The sequence below is a fragment of the Pipistrellus hanaki genome (assembly GCF_964339955.1).
Source record: "Pipistrellus hanaki genome assembly, chromosome: X".
In the NCBI taxonomy this organism is placed as follows: Eukaryota; Metazoa; Chordata; class Mammalia; order Chiroptera; family Vespertilionidae; genus Pipistrellus; species Pipistrellus hanaki.
Genome location: NC_140524.1, coordinates 63,302,384 through 63,326,563, shown reverse-complemented (window position 1 = coordinate 63,326,563; position 24,180 = coordinate 63,302,384). Strand labels below are relative to the sequence as shown.

At 40.3% G+C, this 24,180-nt stretch overlaps 1 protein-coding gene across 3 annotated transcripts in view; it reads left to right on the top strand.

Annotated features, from left to right (window-relative positions):
* Positions 1 to 24,180, top strand: part of SYTL4 (synaptotagmin like 4) — an 82,458-nt gene that overhangs the window by 14,413 nt on the left and 43,865 nt on the right. For all 3 annotated transcript variants that reach the window (XM_084869599.1, XM_084869598.1, XM_084869600.1), the window contains exons 2-5: positions 22,685 to 22,864; positions 23,118 to 23,333; positions 23,467 to 23,576; positions 23,805 to 23,907. In XM_084869599.1, the coding sequence (XP_084725725.1) occupies positions 22,755 to 22,864; positions 23,118 to 23,333; positions 23,467 to 23,576; positions 23,805 to 23,907 (539 nt within the window). In that variant the 5' untranslated portion in view covers positions 22,685 to 22,754. The remainder of the gene's footprint in view (positions 1 to 22,684; positions 22,865 to 23,117; positions 23,334 to 23,466; positions 23,577 to 23,804; positions 23,908 to 24,180) is intronic.

Sequence of the window (24,180 nt, the reverse complement as noted above, 5' to 3'; positions counted from 1 at the left end):
CTCTTTCTAGCCCCCTTCGTCCAAGTTGGAGTGCCCTACTTTATATTCTCATAATACCCTGTACTCATGTTTCTTTGATTGCCCTGCTCTTTTTATGATTATTTAAGTATCTCCTTTGATAAACTGTGTGCTCTTTGAGGTAACTTCATTATTCCTTATGCTGCTGCTGTTGTTAATCCTCACCTGAGGATACTTTTCCATTGAACTTTTTAAGAGAGAGGGGAAGGGATGTGGGTGTAGAGGGGAGAGAGAGAGAGAGAGAGAGAGAGAGAGAGAGAGAGAGAGAGAGAGAGAGAGAGAGAGAGAGAGAGAGAGAAATGAAAGAGAGAGAGGGAGGAGAGAGAGATAAGTGTGAGAGAGATAAGTGAGAGAGAGATAAATGAGAGAGAGACACATCTATTGGTTGCCTCCTGCACGTGTCCTGATCAGGGCTGGGGATCAAACCTGCAACCCAGGTACATGTCCTTGACTGGAAATTGAACCCAGGACCCTTCAGTGCGTGGGTCGATGCTCTAACCACTGAGAACATCAGCTAGGGATATTTATTATTCTCTTATCCTTAGCCAACTAGCACAACACTTAGCACATAGTTGGCCCTTCTAACTAATGAGCATTGTGTAAACAGTGAAAAATACAGAACTCCAGGTCAGTGAAAGAAGTAGAGTTTTGAAGACCTAAAACCACATGCAGAGATAACTACAAGGACAGCAGAGGGAGGTTTTACAGAAGAATCTTTGAGGCCAGATACATTTACATTATTTAATCCAGGAGCTGGAAGTGGCTTGGATGATGAAAGGGGAACCATATCAAAAGAGAACTTGGGTAGATCTGAGAAACCAGATTTAGTAGCTTTGTAATTAGAATCTATGTTAAACTTGTCTGAGTTACCTTGATTAGAAATCTAAGATAGACACATTTTAATAAACATATACATATTTAGAATTTTTTTTGGAAGGACACCACCTTAATATTGAAATGAAGAGTTGACAAAATAACCAACATAGTTCTCAATGTCAATTTTATTGACTGTAGCAATGTTTCATGCTTTACTCAGCTGTCATCAACCAAAAGATATTAGTCCTGGCTGGTATACTCAGTGGTTAGAGCATCAGCCCACACACCGAAGGGTTTCTGGGTCCCTGGTTCAATTCCCAGTCAAGGGCACATACCTGAGTTGCAGGTTTGATCCTTAGCCACAGCTGGGGGCATGTGTGGAAGGCAGCCATCAGTGTGTCTCATCTCTCTCTCTCTCTCTCTCTCTCTCTCTCTTTTTCTCTCTCTCTCTAAATCACTAGAAAATATCCTTGGGTGAGGATTTATGATAAGTAAATAAATAAATAAGATGTTATTAGTGGATACCTTTGTGTATAGGTGACTGGATCCAAACAAGGTTATTTAGGGAATACTGCATCCCTAGAAACTTCTTTTTCTAAATTTTTAAACATTTTAAAATTTTTATTGAATTTATTGGGGTAACATTGGTTAATAAAATTATATAGGTTTCAGGTATACATTTCTACAATACATCATCTGTACAATTGTATATTATAACTTTATATTTGTATTGTGTGTTCATTGCCCAAAGTTAAGTATCTTTCCATCACCATTTATTCTTCTTTTCTGTCTCCTACCTTCTCCCAACCCCCTTTCCCTCTAGTAATCACCATACTGTTGTCTGAGCTTATGAGATTTTTTTTTCTGAGTGACCTTCACCCTTTTCACCCAGCTACCAACACCCCTCACCTCTGTCAGCTGTCATTATGTTCTCTGTATCTATGAGTATGTTTCTATTTTTTGTTTGTTAGTTTATTTTGTGCATTAGATTCCACATATGATTGAAATCATATGGTATTTGTCTTTCTCTTACTGACTTATTTCATTTAGCATAATAATCCCGAGGTCCACCCATGCTGTAGCAAAAGGTAAGATTTCCTTCTATTTTTACTGCCAAGTAGCATTCCATTGTGTAAATGTACCACAGCTTTTCTATCTACATATCTAGGGAGGGGCACTTGGGCTGCTTCCGAATATTGATTGTTATAAATAGTGATGTAATGAATGTAGGGGTGCATATATTGTTTTTAATCAGTGTTTTGAGTTTCTTTAGAAATATCCCCGAAGTAGAATCACTTGGTCATAAGGCAGTTCCATTTTCAATTTTTTGAGGTAACTCCATATTGCTTTCCACAGTGGCTGCACCAATTTTCATTCCCAACAGTGCACAAGAGTTTCTTTTTCTCCCCATTCTCACCAACACTTGTTGTTTGTTGATAGCCATTCTGACATATGTGAAGTGATATCTCATTGTGATTTTAATTTGATGATTAGTGACTTGAGCATATTTTTCTGTTTATTGGCCATTTGTATGTCTTCTTTGGAAAAGTGTCTATTCATGTCCTTTGTTCATTTAAAAATATTTTTTTTATTGATTTCAGAGAGGAAGGGAGAGGGAGAGAGAGATGGAAACATCAATGAGGAGAGTCATTGATCGGCTGCCTCCTGCATGCACCCCTTTGGGGATCGAGACCGCAACCTGGGCATGTGCCCTTGACTTGAATTGAACCTGGGACTCTTCAGTCTGCAGACTCCTGCTCTATGCAGTAAGCCAAACCAGCTTGGGCTCCTTTGCCCATTTTTAATTGGATTGTTTGTTTGATTTTGGTGTTCTTTGAGTTCTTTATAAATTTTGGATATTAACCCCTTATCAGATGTATCATTGGCGAAATTTTTCCTCATTCAGTAGGTTGTCTTTTCCTGTTGTTGAAGGTTTCCTATGTTGTGCAAAATCTTTTTAGTTTGATGTAGTCTCATTTATTTTTTCTTTTGTATCCCTTGCCCGAGGTGATATATAAAAATGTCAGAGATTTTACTGCCTATGTTTTCTTCTAGGATTTTTATGTCCTAGAAACTTTTTTTTTTTTTAACATGGAGACTTTTGTTTAAGTTTGCAGACACATAATTTGTATTTTGTCTCAGTTTTCCATACTCTAAAATCCACTCTCTTTTAGGGTAAAGAAGGAATAAATGGTGATGAAAGGAGGCTTGATTGGTATGGTAAATAGACAGTGCAATATATAGATGATGTATTGTAGAATTGTATATTTGAAACCTATATAATTTTATTAACCAACTAGAGGCCCGGTGCACAAAATTTGTGCACAGGGTTGGGTGTGTTCCTTAGCCCAGCCTGCACCCTCTCCAATCTGGGATCCCTCTCACAATCCAGTACTGCTGGCTCCCAACCGCTTGCCTGCCTACCTGCCTGATTGCCCCTAACTTCTTCTGCCTGCCAGCCTGATCAACCCCTAACCACTCCCCAGCTAGCCTGACCAATGCCTAACTGCTCCCTTGCCAGCCTGATTGCCCCTAACTGCCCTCTCCTGCTGGCCTGGTCACCCCTAACTTCCCTCCCTTGCCAGCCTGGTTGCCCCTAAATGCCCTGCCCTGCCAGCCTGGTTGCCCCCAACTGCCCTCCCCTGCAGTCCTGATCGCCCCCAACTGCCCTCCCTTGCAGGCCTGGTCCCTTGCAACTGCCCTCCCCTGCTGACGATCTTGTGTCCACATGGGACAGCCATCTTTGTGTGTTAGAGTGATGGTCAATTTGCATATTACCTCTTTTATATAGGATGACATCCCAATAAATTCAAAATTAAAGAAATAAATTGATTTTCAAATAATTAGTTTTTCCCCCAAAGGGGGCTGGATTGTAGTAGCCTTTAGTGCTATAGTTTACCCATGTTTTAGAAACTCACATACATAATAGGTATTAATTCTGACAGTACTTTAGATTTATTGGTCTGCTTTAGATACTGCAATTACCTTAGTCACAATTAGTTAATAGAGTCCACTTTGGAATATACCTTATGGCAGCACAAATCCTTATTCATTATCCTGCTCTACTTGCATTAGGGCAACTCCATTACATTCATCAGAATGATTTATTCTTTCCTAATTGACATACATTTTAACTTTAGGCAAGCAGAATCATGGTAACATATAGCAATTTGTAAGAATGGCTTATTTCCTTTCTCCTTCCTTTAAGAAAAGGGTTTCCCAACTTTTTGGTCACTCTCCCTTACCTCCAAAAATTTTGATCAACCCAAATATACATAGATTTATTTTTAAGCAATATATTTACCACTTTATAATAGTATATATTATAAAGCATTCACAAAATGAAATTAAAAGGATGAAAGATAAAATGAATACTATATGCAATTAATTTTAATATTTGTTAATATTTTAATAACTTTGGGTCTCATGTCAATGACAGCAGTGACATTGCATGTTTTATTTAAACAGTATCTTGATTTATGATACAGCTCTTTGAAGGTCTGATTCTAAGTTCTGTTTATTTTTATACTTTATTTTAATGACTGTGCTAGCTGAGAAAGATACCTCACAAAATATATACATCTACAAATAAAAGAAGCACATTGATGGATGTACTCACTAAAAAAATTGTACTCATATTATAGTTCCAGGAAATAATCAGACATTTTGGTGCTGTTCCATCTTCCTGCTTTTTCACATTTTAAACAAATGGTTGAAAATTCCCCCAAATTGCTCATTTGGAAGAATGGGAAAATAAAGCATATTTTAGGCAACAAAATCAAGTAATAATGGAAACGTTTTTTATAGATTATACAGGTAAGTGATATCATACAGTATTTGTCTTCCTCTGTATGATTTATTTCACTCAGCATAAAAAGCCAAGATCACAGATATGGAAAACAGATTGGTGATTGCCAGAGGTGGAGGATAGAGGTTGGCAAAATGGGTGAAGGGAGTAAAAAAGTACAAACTCCAGTTATAAGTCAGGGGATGTAATGTACAGCATGGCTACTATAGTTAAGTTATACTGTATTGCATATCTGAAAGTTACTTAAGAGAGTAAATCTTACAATTCTCATCACAAGAAAAACATTTTATAACTATGTATAGTGGCAGATAATAACTAGACTTTTTTGTGGAGATCATTTTGCAATATATACAAATATTGAATCATTAGGGTGTATATCTGGAACTAATATAATGTATGTCAATTATACCTCAATTAAAACAATAATGGGAATATTTTCAAATCTACTTTGCTTTAGTTATTATCTATGGAAGATAACCCACCTTTGACATAAAACAACATTTTATTACTTGAATGCATTTAAAGCCCCCTACTGCCTTATAGGTATTTTGAGATTATAAAACTTCTGATTACAATAATGATTAGTTACATTTAATCTGAATTAAAAAACAATTGAGGTATAATTTACATACAATAAATCGTGTATAATCTATACTAATAAAAGCCTAGGTGATTGTTGTGCCCTCACACGACACCCTCACATCATCACAAGATGGCCACCACTAGATGGCTGGTAGGAGAGGGTAGTTTTGGGCGACCAGGCCAGCAGGGGAGGGTAGTTAGGGGCAAACAGGCCAGCAAGGTAGGGTAGTTGTGGGCAATCGGGCCAGCAGGAGAGGGCAGTGGGGGGCAACCAAGCTGACAGGGGAGGGCAGTTGGGGGTGACCAGGCCGACAGGGGAGGGAAGTTGTGGGGCGACCAGGCCACCAGGGGAGGGCAGTTGGGGGTGACCAGGCCTGCAGGGGAGGGCAGTTGGGAGCCATCGGGCCAGCAGGGGAGCAGTTAGGTGTCAATCAGGCCAGTAGGGAAGCAGTTAGGGGGCGATCAGGCTGGCAGGCAGAAGTGGTTAGGGGCAATCAGGCAGGCAGGCAGGCAGGCATGTGGTTAGGAGCCAGCAGTCCCAGATTGTGAGAAGGCTGTCCCAAATTGGAGAGGGTGCAGGCCAGGCTGAGGGACTCCCCGCTCCGTGCATGAATTTTGTGCACCAGGCCTCTAGTTAAAGTATACAATTTGATAAATTTTGATATCTGTATATACCACGAAACCATCACCAAAATCAAGATAGTGAAAATATCCATCCCCTTCAAAAGTTTCCTTGTACCATTCCTTTCCTTCCTGTTCCTCTCTGTACTATATCCCCCTGCAACCATTGATCTATTTTCTGTCACTATAAATTAGTTTGCATTTTCTAGAGTTTTATATAAATGAAATTATGTAGTATGTGTTATTTTTGTCTGACTTTTTTCAGTCAGCATAATTATTTTGAGATACAGCCAGTATTTGCTGTGTGTCAGTAGTTTACTCCCTTCTGTTGCTGAGAAATATTCCATTGTATCAAAATACAACAAATATACCACAGTGGGTTTTTTTTAAATCCATTTACCACTTAAGTTGTTTCCAGTTTTTGAATATTTTTTAAAACATTTTTAAAATATATTTTATTGATTTTTCACATAGAGGAAGAGAGAGGGACAGAGAGCTAGAAACATCGATGAGAGAGAATCATCGATCAGCTGCCTCCTGCACACCCCCTACTGGGGATGTGCCCGCAACCAAGGTACATGCCCTTGACCAGAATCGAACCTGGGACCGGTTTCGGCTGTTTCCAGTTTTTGGCTATTTCAAATAATGCTATTATTAGTGTTTATATGCAAGTCTTTGCATGGACATGTGCTTTTGCTCTCCTTGGGTAAATTCCTAAAAGTGAGAAGGCTGAGTCATATGAGAGATATATGTTTAACTTTTTTCAGAAAGTACCAAACTGTTTTCCAGTATGGTTGTAGCATTTTTACATTTCCACTGCAGTGTCTGAGAGTTCCAGTTGCTCTAAATCCTGGCTAATATTTTATATATTTTAAATTTTAACTGTTCTAATAAAGGGTAGAAATATCTCATTGTAGTTTTAGTTTGAATTTCTCTAATGATTAATGATCTTGAGCATCTTTTCATGTGATTATTTTGCTATTAATATATCTTTTGTTGATGTTAATTGTTCAAATCTTTTGTCCACTTTTAAAATCTTTTTTTTTAAAGTTATAGCATTTTTATTGTTGTTAATCCTCACTGGAGGATATTTTTTTCCATTGATATTTTTAGAGAAGTAAAAGGGAGGGAGGGAAGGAAGGAGGGAAAGAAAGAGAAAAAAAGAGGTGAGAGAGACTTGCGAGAGATTTAAGAGAGACACATTGATTGGCTACCTTCTGCATGTGCCTGACCAGGACTGGGGATCAGGGATCAAATCTGCAACTCAGGTATGTACAATGGACCCAGAATCAAACCTGCAACCTTTCAGTGTGCAGGGCAATACTTTAACCATTGAGTGTACTGGCCAGTGTGTATATTATAGAGTTTTTAGAGTTCTTTATATATTCTGCATATAGGTCCTTATCAGATATACTATTTGCAAATATTTTCTTCCACCTCATGGTTTGTCTTTATTTATTTTTATAATGTTTCAAAGAGTAGAAGTTTTTAAATTTAATTAAGTCCAATTTATCCAGTTCTGGATCATGTTTTAAGTGACATATTAGGAAGTGTTTGCATTTATTTGCATATGGATATTCAGTTTTTCTAGCACTGTTTGTTGAAAAGACTCGTTTCTCCACTCCACTGAATTTCCTGGTATTTTTATGAAAAATGAAGTGACTATACTAAACATAATGATTTACTTCAGTATTCTGTTCTGTTCCATTGATCTATTTATCTATCTTTATGTCAATGCCATACTCACTTAACTACTATAGATTTAGAATAAATCTTAAAACAGGGTTTTATAAGTTTTCAAACTTGGTTCTAATGTTTTGAATCTCAAAATATGTTATTTAAATATCCTTTAAGATATAATAGACTGCTTAAAGCAAAAATATTTTTATACATATAATTAACATTCCATGTGTTTTTCATTCGTTTTGCAGACCCATATTTCTACCTGGTATTATTTTTCTTCTGCCTGAAGTACTTCCTTTAACATATTTATAGTACAGGTCTGCTGGTAATTAACTATTTCAACTTTTCCATGTTTGAAAAGTCTGTATTTTACCTTGGTTTTTAAAATTTTCACTGGGCTTAGAGTTTTAGGTTGATAGGTGTTTTGTTTTGTTTTTGTTTGTTTGTTTGTTTTTTCCTTTCAGTATTTTATTTTATTATTATTATTATTTTTAAATATATTTTATTGATTTTTTACAGAGCGGAAGGGAGAGGGATAGAGAGCTAGAAACGTCGATGAGAGAGAAACATTGACCAGCTGCCTCTTGCACACCCCCTACCGGGTATGTGCCCGCAACCAATGTACCTGCCCTTGACTGGAATCGAACCTGGGACCTTTCAGTCCGCAGGCCAACGCTCTATCCACAGAACCAAACCGGTTTCGGTCCTTTCAGTATTTTAGAGGTGTTCCACTCTCTTCTCATTTACATTGTTTTCAGTGATAAATTTACTTTAATCAGTATCTTTGTTCCACTGTATGTAATGACCTCCTCCCCTGGGGTACCTTTTAAGATTTTCTCATTATCTTTGGTTTTAAGGAATTTGACTATTATGTGCCATATAGTGTAGTTTCCTTTATAGTCTTGTGCATGAAGTTGATTGAGCTGCTGATCTGTGAGTTTATAATGTTCATCAAATTTAGGAAAATTTTGGCTATTATTTACTCAGATATTTTTTCAGTCTTCCCATTTCATTTGGTGACTTCAATTACATGTACATTATGCAGCTTAAGTTGTTACACAGCTCATTAGTGCTCTGATCTCCCTTTTCAGTCTTTTTTCTTTCTGTTTTATGGATAGTTTCTATAGGGTGTCCCCAAAAATGTATACACACTTTGAATAATTATTAATTCCATAGGGCTAAATCTGCAAAGAAAGAAGCATCAATTAAACTGTTAAGTGTGTATACATTTTTGGGGACACCCTATATTGCTATGTCTCCAAGTTCACTATTTTTTTCTATTATTATGTGTAATCTGATATAATCTCATCCTATATATTTTTTAATTAAAATTGTTTTTGTTAATCCTAGCCCAAGGATATTTTTCTATTTATTTTTTATTTTTATTTATTTATTTTTAAAATATATTTTATTGAGTTTTTACAGAGAAGAAGAGAGAGGGATAGAGAGTTAGAAACATCGATGAGAGAGAATCATTGATCAGCTGCCTCTTGCACACCCCCTACTGGGGATGTGCCTGCAACCAAGATATATGCCCTTTACCGGAATCGAACCTGGGAACTTTCAGTCTGCAGGCTGATGCTCTATCCACTGAGCCAAACCGGTATCGGCTCCATTGAATTTTTTTAGAGAGAGTGGAAAGGAGGGGGATAGACACAGAGAGAGAAACGTCTATGTGAATGAGACCCATCGATAGTTGCCTCCTGCATGTATCCCAAACAGGGCCAGGGATTGAGCCTGCAACCAAGGTATGTGCTCTTGACTAGAACTGAACCCAGGACCCTTCAGTCCGCAAGCCAGCACTCTATCCACTGAGCAAAACAAGCCAGGGCTCATTCTGTGTATGTTTCCTCAGTTTTTATCACTATGTTTGATTTGGGGCTTTTAAAATATTTTTCATGTCTTTATTATTTTGAAATATGGAATGCAGTTATAATAAATTAGAGGCCCAGTGCATGAAATTTGTGCACGGGGGTTGGGAGTATCCCTCAGCCCAGCCTACACCCTCTCCAATCTGTGACCCCCTCAAGGGATCCTACAGGTAGGATCGGGCCTAAACGGGCAGTTGGACATCCCTCTCACAATCAAGGACTGCTGGCTCCCAGCTGTTTACCTGCCTGCTTTCTTGATTGCCCCTAAATGCTTCTGCCTGCCAGCCTGATCACCCCCTAACCACTCCCCTATCAGCCTGATTCATGCCTAACTGCCCTCCCCTGGAGGCCTGGTCACCCCCAACTGCTCTCCCCTGCAGGCCTGGGTCCCCTTGCAACTGCCCTTCCCTGCAGGCCCAGTTACCCTCAACTTCCCTCATCTGCTGGCCTGATCACCCCTAACTGCTCTCCCCTGCAGGCTTGATCGCTCCCAACTGCCCTACCTTGTAGGCTTGGTCTCCCTACCTATTGCTCTCCCCTGCTGGCCTGATCACCCACAACTGCCCTCCCTTGCACGCCTGGTCCCTCCCAACTTCTGGCCATCTTGTGTCCACATGGGGGCAGCCATCTTTGACCACAGGGGGGCAGCCATCTTGTGTGTTGAAGTGATGGTCAATTTTCATATTACTCTTTTATTAGATAGGTTAGAGGCCTGGTGCACGGGTGGGGACCAGCTGGTTTGCCCTGAAGGATGTCCCAGATCAGGGTGGGGGTTCCCTTGGGTAAGGGACCTGTGGTGGTTTGCAGGCCAGCCACAACCCCAGCAACCCAAGTGGAGGCCCTGGAATCTGGGATTTATTTATCTTCTATAATTGAAACTTTGTAGTCTTGAGCGGAGCCAAGCTCCCTGCTTGCTTTGTGGCCACAGCCATTTTTGTTGGGATTTATTTATCTTCTATAATTGAAACTTTGTAGTCTTGAACAGAGGAGGCCAAGGCAGGCCAGGGCTGTGGAAAGCTTGGCTTTCTCCATTGCTAGGGGCAACTCAACCCTCCTGCTCTCTCTAGCTCCGTGGCTGCTGCCATTTTTGTTGGGCTTTATTTATCTTCTATAATTAAAGCTTTGTAGTTTTGAGTGGAGGCCTAGGCCAGCCAGGGTGTGCGGAAAGTTTGGCTTCCTCCATTACCGGGGAAACCCGAGCTTCCTGCTCACTCCATAGCCACAGCCATCTTGGTTGGGTTAATTTGCATACTTGTTCCTGATTGGTTGGTGGGCTTGGCCTGTGGGTGTAATGGAGTGATGGTTGATTTGCATATTACTCTTTTATTATATAGGATATTTTAATGACTTTGTTTGCTAATTCTAACATTTGTGTCAGTTATTGGTCATTTTTTTTATTGCTTTTTCTCCTCATCATGGACTGTACTTTTCTACATACCTGTTAATTTTTTATTGGGTACCAGATATTATCAATTTTACCTCATTGGGTGCTATATATATTTATATTACTATACATATTCTTGAGCTCTATTCTAGGATGCATTTGACTTACTTGGAAACAGATTGATCCTTTCAGGCTTTGCTATTTAGATTTGTTAAGTTGGACCAGAGCAGTGCACAGTTTAGGGCTAATTATTTTCCATTACCCAGGCAAGACCCTTTTGAGTACTTAGCCTAGTGCCCTGTGAATCATGAGGTTTTCTTTTTTTTAATTCTTTATTGATTAAGGTATTACATATGTGTCCTTATTTCCCCATTATCCCTCATCCCCCATTCATGCCCCCACCCCCCTGTTGTCTCTGTCCATTGATTAGGCTTATATGTATGCATATAAGTCCTTTGGTTGATCTGTCTTCCTTACCCCCAGCATCCCCTACCTTCTCTGAGGTTTTCAAGTTTGGCTGGTGGAACAGGCAGTACTCTTGGACCTATGTGAGTGACAGGCTCTGTTTTTTGAGTCATTTTATAAGTGGCTATTTCCCTGGTACAGGGTAATATCCTCACAGGCATGCCATGCACTGATCAGTCCTTTGATAAATACTCTAGAGAGACCACTGCAGCTCTCTGAAGATTTCTCTTTGTGTGGCTCTCATTCTCCTATGAACTGTAGCCACCTGGGTTTTCCTATACTCTCAGCTCTGTCATCTCAACTCATAGAGTTTTCCAGACTTTGCCTACAATCTTCCCTGCATAATGGCCTATAAACTGTCTCAAGACAGTGAGCCTGGAAAATTAAGAGGGCTCACCCTTTCTGTTTTCTGTCTCTCAGGGATCACATTACTTTATTGTATGATGTTCAGTGTCTTAGAAACCACCAGTTTCATATATTTTATCCATTTTGGGGCAGGAGGAAGAAGTCTTGTTCCCTGCACGGTGGAAATCCATTCTTTTTGCTCCATCATGGCCAGAAGTAGAAGTCCATTGATATTTTATAAACCCAAATTTTCATGACCAGTCATAATTTTTAGTCCAATTTCAACTTTAATCTTTCAAAATTGTGGACACCATCAGGCTTCTTGACATAGCTAGGTCAGTTCTAAATATCTATATTCAAATATATACAAAATCTGACACCCTGCAGTCTTTATCTTCACACATCACTAATCAGTTTGTATGTAAAACATAGTATCATTTGCTTAATAATAACACTTTAATTCAGGACTTCATGGTTAAATGAATATCATTTGAAGACTCTAGTTCACTTTTTCATGTTCAATGAGGTGTACATTTTACCAAATTGTCCATAGTCATTTGCCCTTGGCCCAAACAGTAAAATGCTTTTATCACATCACTTTGGTGGGATATAACTGATAAGCCAATATAATTTATATGCAAAACAATCACATCATTACTACTTCTGAGTTTAGAGGAGTAATTTAATACATGTTCAGTTGTTTTACTCTTGAGCATGGATTACTTTTTCTGAAATTCTTCTGTTATCTCTAAAATTGTCTAAAGCTTAGATTTTCACTTAAAAAATGCCTGAAACTTTAAATGGTGTCTAGATGCAGTTACTCACAATTCATCTATATTCTTAATAATAATAATAATAATAATAATAATAATAATAAATATACATATTTTACAGAAAGGAAGGGAGAGGGAGAGGGATAGAAAGTTAGAAACATAGATGCAGCTGCCTCTTGTACACCTCCTACTGGAGAGGTGCCCGCAACCAAGGTACATGCCCTTGACCAGAATCGAACCTGGGACCTTTCAGTCCACAGGCCGATGCTCTGTCCACGGAGCCAAACTGGTTAGGGCTATCTGTATTCTTTAAGAGGAAATAAATGTCATTGTGGAAGACCCAGTTATGTCTTAAAGTGCAAATGCACATATAAAAACTGACAAAATAAAAATAGCTAACACTTAGCTATCTCTGTATTCATATTACTCTAAGAACTTTACATATTTTTAGAATGCATTAAATCTTTATAACAAGCACATGTTATTATTTTCATCTGATAAATGAGAAATTTGAGGCACTGAAAGGTTTAATAATTTGCCCAGAGTCACACAGTTAGTAAATGGCAAAGCTGGGATTCAAATTCAAGCAATCTGGCTCCAGCGTCCATGCTCTTAACTCATAACACCTCAGGAAAACAAAACCACCTTTCTCTCAGCTCTGTTGCCACGTCAGATAAAGACGTTCAATAAACCTTAATTGAATTCATACTGTGTTTCAAACACTGCTAAATAAGCTCCTGGGGATATGAAGTCCAGATACAGTGGCTGCCCTCAAGGTGGTCACATCTGGTAGAAGATTCTAGTTTGAGCATAAATATCACCATTTCCACATTTATATGTGTACTGCATGTTTGGAAGAGGGAGGGGTACCCATGTGTGCAACAAATTAAACAAAGCAAAATCTGTGTTATTTGCTGCCCAGTGCAGGAACATTATTTGGTGATTTTTTTTTTCTTTTTTCTTTTGAGAGGTAGGGAGAGGGAGAGAGAAACACCGATGTGAGGGAGAAACATCAATCAGTTGCTTCCCATATGCATCCTTACTGGGAATCAAACCCGTAACCTGGTTTGTACCCTGACGTGGAATTGAACCTGCAACCCTTTGGTGCATGGGACAATGCTCCAACCAACTGAGCCACACCAGCCATGGCTATTTGGTGTTCTTCTGATTCAGACCAGATTCCATTTTGGAAGCACCAAAAATTATTTTAAAGTTAAATACTATTCTTACAAGGAATTCCATATTCTATTTATTCTATATCAAATATTTTTCATATTCTAGGCCCTTGCCCAAGGTCATATAACTAATAAATAGAATAGCTAGGATTTGAACCCAAGTCTGTTTTTCACTTCTATATTCATTAATTCATGATTCCTATCAGTTTGGCTCAGCTTTTCATTTTAAAAACTGGTCTTCAGAAATTAAAATAATTTGCGATATCTCTCTCTACCCCTTGGTGAAAACTAGCTATGTTAGTGCTAGTACTAATGCTCATTTATTATTATTATCTCCTAATCTACAGGATTAGGTTATAAATGGGACATATCCACTTGAATATATAATTCTACATATGCTCATTATATCAAACTTATTGTTTTGTTCAACTTGATTATATATTTGCAAATTTTTATCTGATTGTATGATCAGCAATTAAGTAGGGTATGCTAACCTCCCATTCTGATGGTATATTTTTCAGTTCCCCCTTTCTTTTGTAAGTATTTGCATTAAAATATTATCCTGAAGTTTTAGAAATAGATGTATTTCTAAATACATCTATTTAGTAATTTTCTAACTGTACAAACCACCTTTCTAAAGTATCTTTTTGTGGGCATGAAATCCCACAAGGTTGCAATATTAAGATATTTCATCTGAGTCTTGTCACCCCACCACTAACATGGAACAAATTGTCCATCAGAGCTAAGGTTCGGACACATGTAACTTGAGCTGTGGTTTTCTCAGTAGATAATCCTTGCCCTTTTATTTATTTATTTTTTTAAATTTATTGAATTTGTAGGGGTAACATTGGTTAATAAAATTATACAGTTTTCAGGTGTACAATTATATAATAAATCATCTGAATATTGTATTGTATATTTACCACCCCAACTCAAATCCTTCCATCACCATTTATCCCCTCTTTACCCTCTTCTGCCTGCCCCTATGCCCCTTTCCCTTGGTAATCACCATACTGTTGTCTGTGTCTATGAGTTTTACATATGTATATATTGTTTAAAGTATTACATATGACTTCTTTTTCCCCAGTTGACCCCCCCCCCCCGCCATTCCTCCCTCCCCAGGACAAGCCTCCATTGCCCCAGTATCTGTGTCTGTTGGTTATGCTAATATGCATGCATATGAGGTTTTCTGTGTGTGTATTTTTTGCTTAATCCCTTCATCCTATACCCCAGCCCCCAACTCCCATCCCTCTGACATATGTCAGTGTGCTCTCTGTATCTATGAGTCTGTTTCTATTCTGTTCGTTAGTTTATTTTATTCACAATGCTTGTCCTTTTTACTATACAACTGTGAGTAAATTTCAGTGAAGGGCTTTAACAAGTTTTCACATTTTCTTGGGCTTTAATTTTTCTACTAAACTCTAGTGTCAATCAATTGGGAGAATATGAATGGTCACAAGTTTTCTAATTTCAAATCTGCCTGGTTTTCTTATTTGTGCTTCCCTTATTTTTTGAGTTATGTATTTTTAAACGTGATATACCATTCACCATAAAAATATATCACATGACTCTTTGTATGTGAAAGCATTATTATTTTTAAAATGTTTTTATTGATTTTAGAGAGAAAGGAATGAGAGGGAGGGAGGGAGAGGAGAGAGAGAAAGAGGGAGAGAGAGAGAGAGAAAGAGAGAGAGAGAGAGAGAGAGAGAGAGAGAGAGAGAGAGAGAGAGGAGAAACATTGATAGGCTGCCTCCTGCATGCCCCCTCTTGGGAATCAAGCCAGCAACCCAGGCATATGCCCTGATCTGGAATCAAATCACCAACCTTCTGGTGTGCAGGACGATGCTCAGCCAACTGACCCATACTGGCCAGGGTGAAAGCATTGTTTTCTATATTTTCCTTTTTTAATTTCTAGAAAATATTTTATCCTGTGGTAAAGGGTTGGTGAGGGTGGTGAGGCAGGTAGCAGGTTTCTTTTTTGAAGTGTTAATGGTATATTTAGTACAGTTATGGTTTGTTCTTTGAGTTATGAGTTATTAAGAAGTGTCTTTAAATTTCCAAAATGTATTGGGATTAAAAATATATTTTATTAATGAATTCATATTTAATTTTCTTGAGGTCAAAGACTGTGGTCTGTAAGAGAATGATTTCTTTGAAATTACTAAGATTTGCATTATAACCTAATACAATGGTCATTTGAGGGAATAAATGTTCCATATGTGCTTGAAAAGAATGCAATTATCCAACTGGATATAGAAATCTTCATATGCCTATTAAATTAAGCTTATTTTGTTGTTCAGCTTGTCTATTGCTGGGGCTTCTCATACAGGGCACCACTTTGTCGGGGCTGACCAGTAGATCCTGAACAACAGATGAACAGATTACTCTGACACAGTTTCACTGTGAAAGAGAGGGCTAAGGGGTTGCCTGGCTCAAGGGACCAAGCAGTCTCCATTGCCTGCCTCTTTAGGCCTTTAGTGTACCAGCAGTTTGATATAAGGTTTATCTTTTAGATACAATCAGCAGGGTAAGTAATAATGGGAGGTTACATGTGTTTGCAATGTCCTTTAAGCAAGGGCATCTATAAATTAAGCATAAGGATTCCAGTAAATATCTGGGGTCTGCACATGCACTGGCTTGTTTGGTAAGGTCAAAGAATAATTAGGGGACCACCTTCGACACTCCCCTAAGTTAGAATTCTGATAAACAGGGCAGGCACCTTCCACACACTTCCATTTTCTAAGAATGTCCTCCTTACAAACTTTCCAACCAAGTCTTGTGTGCTCCCCAACAGTCTATAGGCTTGTTAATTTTTTATCTGATTGTACTAGCAATACAGTCATGCAGTGCATAATATTTTAGTGAATGGCAGACTGTGGTGGTATACCATAGCCTAGGTGTGTAAAAGACTCTCCAAGTAGGTTTGTTTAAGTACACTATATGATGTTCAAATAATGACAAAATCGCCTAATGACACATTTCTCAGAATGTATTCATCATTAAGTGGTGCATACTATAACTAAAAGAGGTATATTAATCTCTCATTTTGATGGTCGATTTTTCAATTTCTCTCTCTAGTTGTACATAGTCATCTTATATATTTGGAGGTGTTCTATTAGTGCATATGAGTTTATTTACTCTATATAGTGATCTTTATTCTTTGTAATGCCTTTGTCTCAAAAGTTTTGTTTTTTAGATATTAATATATCTATCTCAATTTTCTTTTGGTTAGCATTTACCTTATATATCTTTCCCCATCTTTTTTCCTTTTAATCTTTCTTCGTCCTTATGTTTTAGATGTGACTCCTATAAAATGACATCCTAGCTGACTTTTAAAATTTTATCCAGTGTGTTAATCTCTGCTTTTTATAGGGTGAGTTTTGGTAACTTATGCTTTTTATGTTTATTTATATACTAGAAAATTTGTGCACTCGGGTGGGGGTCCCTCAGCCCAGCCTGCACCCTCTCACAATCCGGGACCCCTTGGGTAGGGTTGCTAGGCCTGGCCTGAGATCAGGGCCTATCAGGGCTTTCCTTCCCCAGGCTGTAGGAAGCTGGCCCCACCCCCACCGCTGCCACTGCCTGCCATCTGTGCAGCACTGCTCCCCACCCCCTGACACCAGTGGCCTTCCTCTGCAGGTGACAGGAATAGGGTGTGATAGCTTGGCTGGCCTGGGCCTCCCTCTGTAGAGTGATCGCTGGCCAGCTGCACACCTGTCACAGAGTTGGCGCAGGTGATCTAGGCCTCCTTCTTTCTTTGCTGGGGCGTGTGGCCATCCCTGCAAGGGGCCGTTTGCCTACCTGATTGCCCCTAACCACTGGCCTGCCTACCTGATCACCCCTAACCACTCTGCCTGCTGGCCTGATTGCCCCTAACCACTTGCTTGGGTTGGGGCCAGCCCAGTGAGGGGCCGAGGTGGTTCTAGTCTCTGGTCATTCTGGTTGTTACCCTTATGGTGGGTGGCCTTTTATTATATAGGATTGAAATTTGTTTTTACCTTCTTACCTTTTGCTTTCTATTTGTCTATTTTTTTTTCAATGCTTTCCTTATTCTGCTTGCCTTTAATATTCTGTTTTCTTCTCCCCACTACTGATTCTGTAAGATCTCATTTCAAGTTAGTTGGCTGGTAACAGGATTAATGTTGGAAATCTCAGCAACCCATAGTTGAAGGTAGGGCTGGGGATGGGATGTGGGTTTTCTGAAAGATTTTCAAGTGATGGGAAAGAGACAGGGAGATGATGAAGGTAATGGATGACTGAAGCTAAATATATACATATTGCAATTATGAGATAAGGATGTCTGATAGGACTTGAGCAATGGGAAGTGGGAGGAGTGTGACAGGAAGCCTTAAAATAAAACCTGGCCTGGCTGGTGTGGCTCAGTGTTTGGGCATCGACTTATGAATCAGGAGGCCACCGTTAGATTCCTGTTCAGGGCACATACCCAGATTGTGGGCTCAGTCCCTGGTGTGGGGGATTTGGGAAGCAGCTGATCAATGATTTTCTTCATTGATGTTTCTGTCTCTCTCTCCTCCTCTCCCTTCCTCTCTGAAATCAATAAAATAAAATAAAATAAAATAAAAGGAACCTGAAGGCATTAGGTAAGGGAACTGAACTAAAAGCTAGTAGAAATATAATGAGGGTCCAGCTGAGTTTGGAGATTAGGAAATTGATGATACCTGTGTAATCCAGGAGCTGCTGATTTGTTGAGCAGTGCTTTAGCCATAACCACACATATGATAATTCATTTCCACAAGGCTCTGTTCAATATTTTATAAATAGAGGCCTGGTGCACAAAATTTGTGCACAGGAGTGGGAGGAACCCCTCAGTCCAGCCTGCACCCTCTCCAATCCGGGACCACTGGCTCCTAACTGCTCGCCTGCCTGCCTGCCCCTAACTGCCCCAATGCCAGCCTGATCACCCCTAACTGCCTCTGCCTGCCAGCTTGGTTGCCCCCAACTGCCCCCCTCGCTGGCCTGGTTGCCCCTCATTGCCCCCCCCCAGACAGCCTGGTCACCCACAACGCCCCCCCCCCACCAGCCTGGTCACCCCAACTGCCTCCCCACCAGCCTGGTCGCCCCCTACTCCCCCCCTCTGGTCTGGCTGCCCCTCACTGTCGCCCCTGCTAGCCTGGTTGCCACCAACCGTCCCCTTGCCAGCCTGGTCATCCCACACTGCCCCCCCCTGCCAGCTTGGTTGCCACCAACTGCCCCACCTTGCTGGCCTGGTCACCACTCACTGCTTCCCCTGCTGACCTGGTCACTCCATGCAGCCTGCTGTTCAGTCATTTGGTTGTCCCTCATTAACCCCCTTGCTGGCCTGGTCACCCACAAAGCTTGCTGTTCAGTCATTTGGTCATCCCTCACTAACCCCCCTGCTGGCCTGGGCGCCCCACACTGCCTACTGTTCGGTCGTTACTGTGAGGGTGTCCTGACCAATTTGCATATTACCCTTTTATTAGTATAGATTGCTTTGGCCATTATCCTACCTGATTCAAGCCACTAAAGCACTAGCTCTAGAATCAGAATGCCTGGGTTTGAATCCCAGCAACTTCATTTACTTGCTGTTTATTTATGAGGAAATTAACCTAACTTCTCCTGAATTCTCATTTATAAAATGAAGATTATAGTACCTCACTCTTGGAGTTTCTATAAAGATTAAATTAGTTAACATATGTAAAATACTTACTTCTTGGAATATAGTAAACTTTCAATAAATGGAAATGTTGGGGTGATGACAACAGTGATAATCAGTAATAGTGGTGGCATGTGCAATTCTGTGTGCCAAGTATTGTGTTAGGTTCTGGTCCAGATACATAGAATAAAGTTGACAAAGTCCTTGTTCTAATGGAGAGTTTATATTTTCCTTGGGGATAAGAATTAAGATGATTTTCTCAAGACTATCTAAGAAAGAGCCTAGGGAAGAGGCTGTTGTATAGTTCAATAAAGACCAGGAATTAATCAATTGGAGAAAATGTTGAGGTTTCAGGAACTTGTATAGCTTTCTGTCTTTATATTTCTACTAGGGGCCCAGTGCAAGAATTCATGAACCTTGAAAGGAACTTTGGGCCACAAGGCTGTGGTAGGCACAGAAGTGGGTCCCAGTCCATCCTCCAAGCTCCCACCCAGCCTCTCCTGCCATGGCCCCTGGTCACCTGTCTGCTGGCAGCCTGGCTCTGACCACCTCCACTCCCATATGCTGATGGTGCTGGTCCCACTTGCACCCGCTGAATGTGTGAAGTGATTGGAGCCTGCTCCAGCAGTGGGTGCCAGCAGCAGCTGCTACCTCGATTGCCCCTCAGGAGCAGAGGAGGGTAGAGAAGCCCTCAGGGGAGATCAGGGCAAGCAGCTGCCGCTTGCATCCACTGATGGCGCTGAGTGATCAGGACCAGTGCTGGGCGCCAGCAGTGGGTGCCAGTGGTGGTTGGGGTGCTGGCTGCAGGTGCGAGCGGGGTACACACTGGCAGTGAGTGAGAGCAGCAGCTCTGGCACTGGCAGTGGGTGCAAGTGGGGCCATCACTGGCAGCGGGTGCGAGAGGCAGCTGCCGGCCCCGATCTCCCCTCAGGAGGAGGGGGAGGTGGAGAAGCCCTGAGAGGCCATTGGGGCTGACAGCTGCCACTTGTACCCGCTGACAGCACCTACCAACTGGCACCCTGCTTTGGTCTGGCACCCCCCCCCCCCTGCTCCACCATACTGCTGCAGCCAATGCCCACCATGTTCCGCACATGCCCCCTGGTGGTCAGTGCATGTCATAGTGATCAGTTGTTCAGTTGTGGTTGTTTGGTCTATTTGCATATTAGCCTTTTATTATATAGGATTGCATAGGATTGCCCATTAGGGAATTCATAAAACAAAACAAAACAAAACAAAACAAAAAACAAAAGCCACACAAACAATTTAAGTTGAAAAGGGTTTGTTGTCTAGTTTTAAGGGAGAGCAGAGAAAGTAAGTATGAACCTCATATCTCTCTCCTGGGCTCTGACTCACATGACTACCAAATATATATTTTCAGATATAGTCTCTCTTCCTAATGTCCATCTTTGTGCCTCCAACATCCTGGGTCTAATTACCTGAATATGCTGTATGCAGGACAAACTCAATATGACTAAAACTATGCTTCTTGCCTTACTTCTAAACCTATTTCTTCTCTTATAGCATATACAAATGTATAGATAAATACTTTACCAAAAATGATCATTCAATATTTTCCTGCAACTACTTCTTTTCCACTAAGGAATGCATTTTCATATAGATCTACCACCTTTTTTTTTAAATTAATTTTTTACAGAGAGGAGGAGAGAGGGATAGAGAGCTAGAAACGTCGATGAGAGAGAAACATCGACCAGCTGTCTCTTGCACACCCTCTACTGGGGATGTGCCCGCAACCAATGTACATGCCTTTGACCAGAATTGAACCTGGGACCTTTCAGTCCGCAGACCGATGCTCTACCACTGAGCCAAACCGGTTTCGGCAGATCTACCACCTTTTTAATGGCCAAATAGTATGCTGTTATATGGAAGTAGTATTTAGTTTAATGATTCCTTTGTTAAAGAACTTTTTTCTCTTGCAAATGATGTTGCAGTAACATCCTTGTACATATACCCTTGCATTCACATTTGTGTGAATATTTCTATGAGGTAGATTCTTAGAAGTGATATTGTTTGACTAAGAAGTATGCATATTTTACAATGTATTATGTACTACCAAATTTCATTTCAGTCTGTCCTTTAAATCAGTCTTTTATATTATAGCTAGAGTGATCTCTGTAAAATGAATTTGATCATGTGACTTCCCAATATAAGAAACAAAGCAACAACAAAGATGTTTGATGGATTTATATTGTCTATATAATGAATTTTAAAATTCTTCATTTTTAAGAGTATCTCTCCTACCATTGTCCTCTACCAGCAAACATACTCTGTTGTATAAGACAAAATTCACCTCTTCGGTAAAGCCTTCCATGTATGCAATGCTCTCTTTTCCCTCTCTATGCAAGTTACTTCCTTCTCTAAGTTCCATAGCATTTAACTTATGATCCCTCTGATAGAACCTAGTACACTGTACTGTATTTTTGTGTATCTGTTCACCCTACTACTCTGTGAACCTAAGGGAGGGATTGTTTTACGGATCTATTTCCCACACTTTGCACATGGTTGTCAGAGTGGGTGCTCAACAAATGTGCATGAAATGGGTGAAGATATCCTTGCGGTAGTGTTAGCAATGAGATCAACCAAAGGACTTGTATGCATGTATATAAACAACCAATGGATGCAAGACATTGGGAGGGGGGGCGGTGAGGGTGTTTTCTGGGGAACCGGGGGGAAGATCAATGGGGGAAAAAAGGAGACATATGTACAACTATTTGTAATACTTCAAACAATGAAATAAAATTAAAAAAAATAACTTTGGGAGACAGAGTAGATGATGGAAGTTTTGAAATGCAGCAGAAAGCTGACTAAATCCTGGGAACATGGAAGTTGGCCAGGAAAGGACAAATGGGCTTCAACTGGCAGGAGTCCTCATGTGGTTTTCTCTTCTACTACAGAGACAAGCTATCTGATTTTTTGCATTAACAGACTTGGGGCTTGAGAACATTTGAAGTATTAAAAATTGGATGATTGAGGATCTGCTTGGTGTAGGGGGAGTTTGACTCATTTGGTCTGAGCTCTTTCCTGACCAAGATGAAAGACCCAACTCTTGCCCAGAGTCATGAATAAGTTTTTTTACTTGAAAAATCAAAGCATCTTAATTTTAAATCAAAGGCCTATCTTTAATTCAGGTGGAGGTAGGAATGGTAAATAGGTCAGATAATTCTACAATGTCTCTTTTTTAAAATATATATTTTTATTGATTTCAGAGAGGAAGGGAGAGAGAAACATTAGTGATGAGAGAGAATCATTGATCGGCTGCCTCCTACACTGGGGATTGAGCCTGCAACCAGGCATGTGCCCTGACCAGGAATTGAACCATGATCTCCTGGCTCATAGGTTAATGCTCAACCACTGAGCTACACCAGCTGGGCTGCATTGATTGTCTCTTTAGCCTGACTCAAGGGGAAAGTGATCTACTAAAAGCTTCTGGAGCTGTGGGCCTATTCTGGAGTAAATTATCTGTGTGTAATTAATTCTTAACTTATTTCAGGCAACACTGGTAGCTCTCCTACTCTGGTTGTTTTGAAGAAAGAAGAATAGAAGAAAAAATAGAATAAATCATGTCGGAGATGCTTGACCTCTCTTTTCTGTCTGAGATGGAAAGGGATTTGATCCTTAGTGTTCTACAACGAGATGAGGAACTTCGGAAAGCAGATGAGAAAAGGATTAGGTAAGACTTCCAGAAAAAGCATGGGTTCCTAGGCCTTTGACCAATGATATCCAGACTTTTTCTTATAACTCTCATATGACTTTCAGAGGAACTTGTATATGAGGTTTACAACTCTTCATTGGCTTAGGTTGGGCTCTGAGGTGATTGCTTTCACAGAACTTAATAGTTTTACTGTCTCTACTCTACAATTCCTCTCTCTTTAACCTGTGCAGATCCCAAATCAACTTGTACTTCTTTTTTTGGGTCTTGGCAGGCGATTAAAGAATGAATTACTGGAGATAAAAAGGAAAGGGGCCAAGAGGGGCAGCCAACACTATAGTGATCGGACCTGTGCCCGGTGCCAGGAGAACCTGGGCCGTTTGACTCCTAAGACCAACACTTGTCGGGGTTGTAATCACCTGGTGTGCCGAGACTGCCGTATCCATGAAAGCAATGGTACCTGGAGGTGCAAGGTGTGCGCCAAGGAAATGTGAGTGTCACTTAGGGCCGAGTAGAGAGAGGAAATGAGGCCCTAGCTGTGGTGAGACTTTCTCCTCTCAGCCTTCGTTGGTTGAATAACAAGGACCATTATATATCTGTCATTTTCTTATATTACTTCCCAGAGAGCTGAAGAAGGCAACTGGAGACTGGTTTTATGACCAGAAACTGAATCGCTTTGCTTACCGCACAGGCAGTGAGATAATCAGGATGTCCCTGCGCCGCAAACCTGCAGGTACAGGATCTTTCTGGAGGTGGTTCCTTTAGGTGTTTGACCTCAAGTCATAGATCCTCTGGTGTGAAATCCTCATGTATTCTTATTGGTGGTATTTTACCTTCATGGAATCAACCTGATTGTGGGGGAACATAAAGATTATATTGCCATATCTTTTGCAAGTGTAATGTGTTTCCTTCCCCCTCACCCCATCACCACCACTCTGCCATGTTTTTGTTTGTCTTGAAGTGAATAAAAGAGAGACTGTGGGACAATCCTTCCATCATCAGTCACAGATGGGTGATGTCTGGCCAGGAAGAAAGATCATTCAGGAGCAACAGAAGGAGCCCAGGTAAGAACCAATCATTTCAAGAACTACTATACATTTCTTTAATTCTATTATTTTTACTTCGTTCTGTCTCTAAAATAATAGATGCTTATTGTAGGAAAATTGGGAAAGTACAGAAAAGAATAAAGAAGGAGGGGAAAAGCCCTGGTCAATGTGGCTGATAGTTGGACATTGGCCCAGGCACCAAAAGGTTGCTGGTTTGATTCCTGGTCAGGGTACATGTCTGGGTTGTAGGCTCAATCCCCAGTAGGGGTCACGAAGGAGGTAGCCAATCGA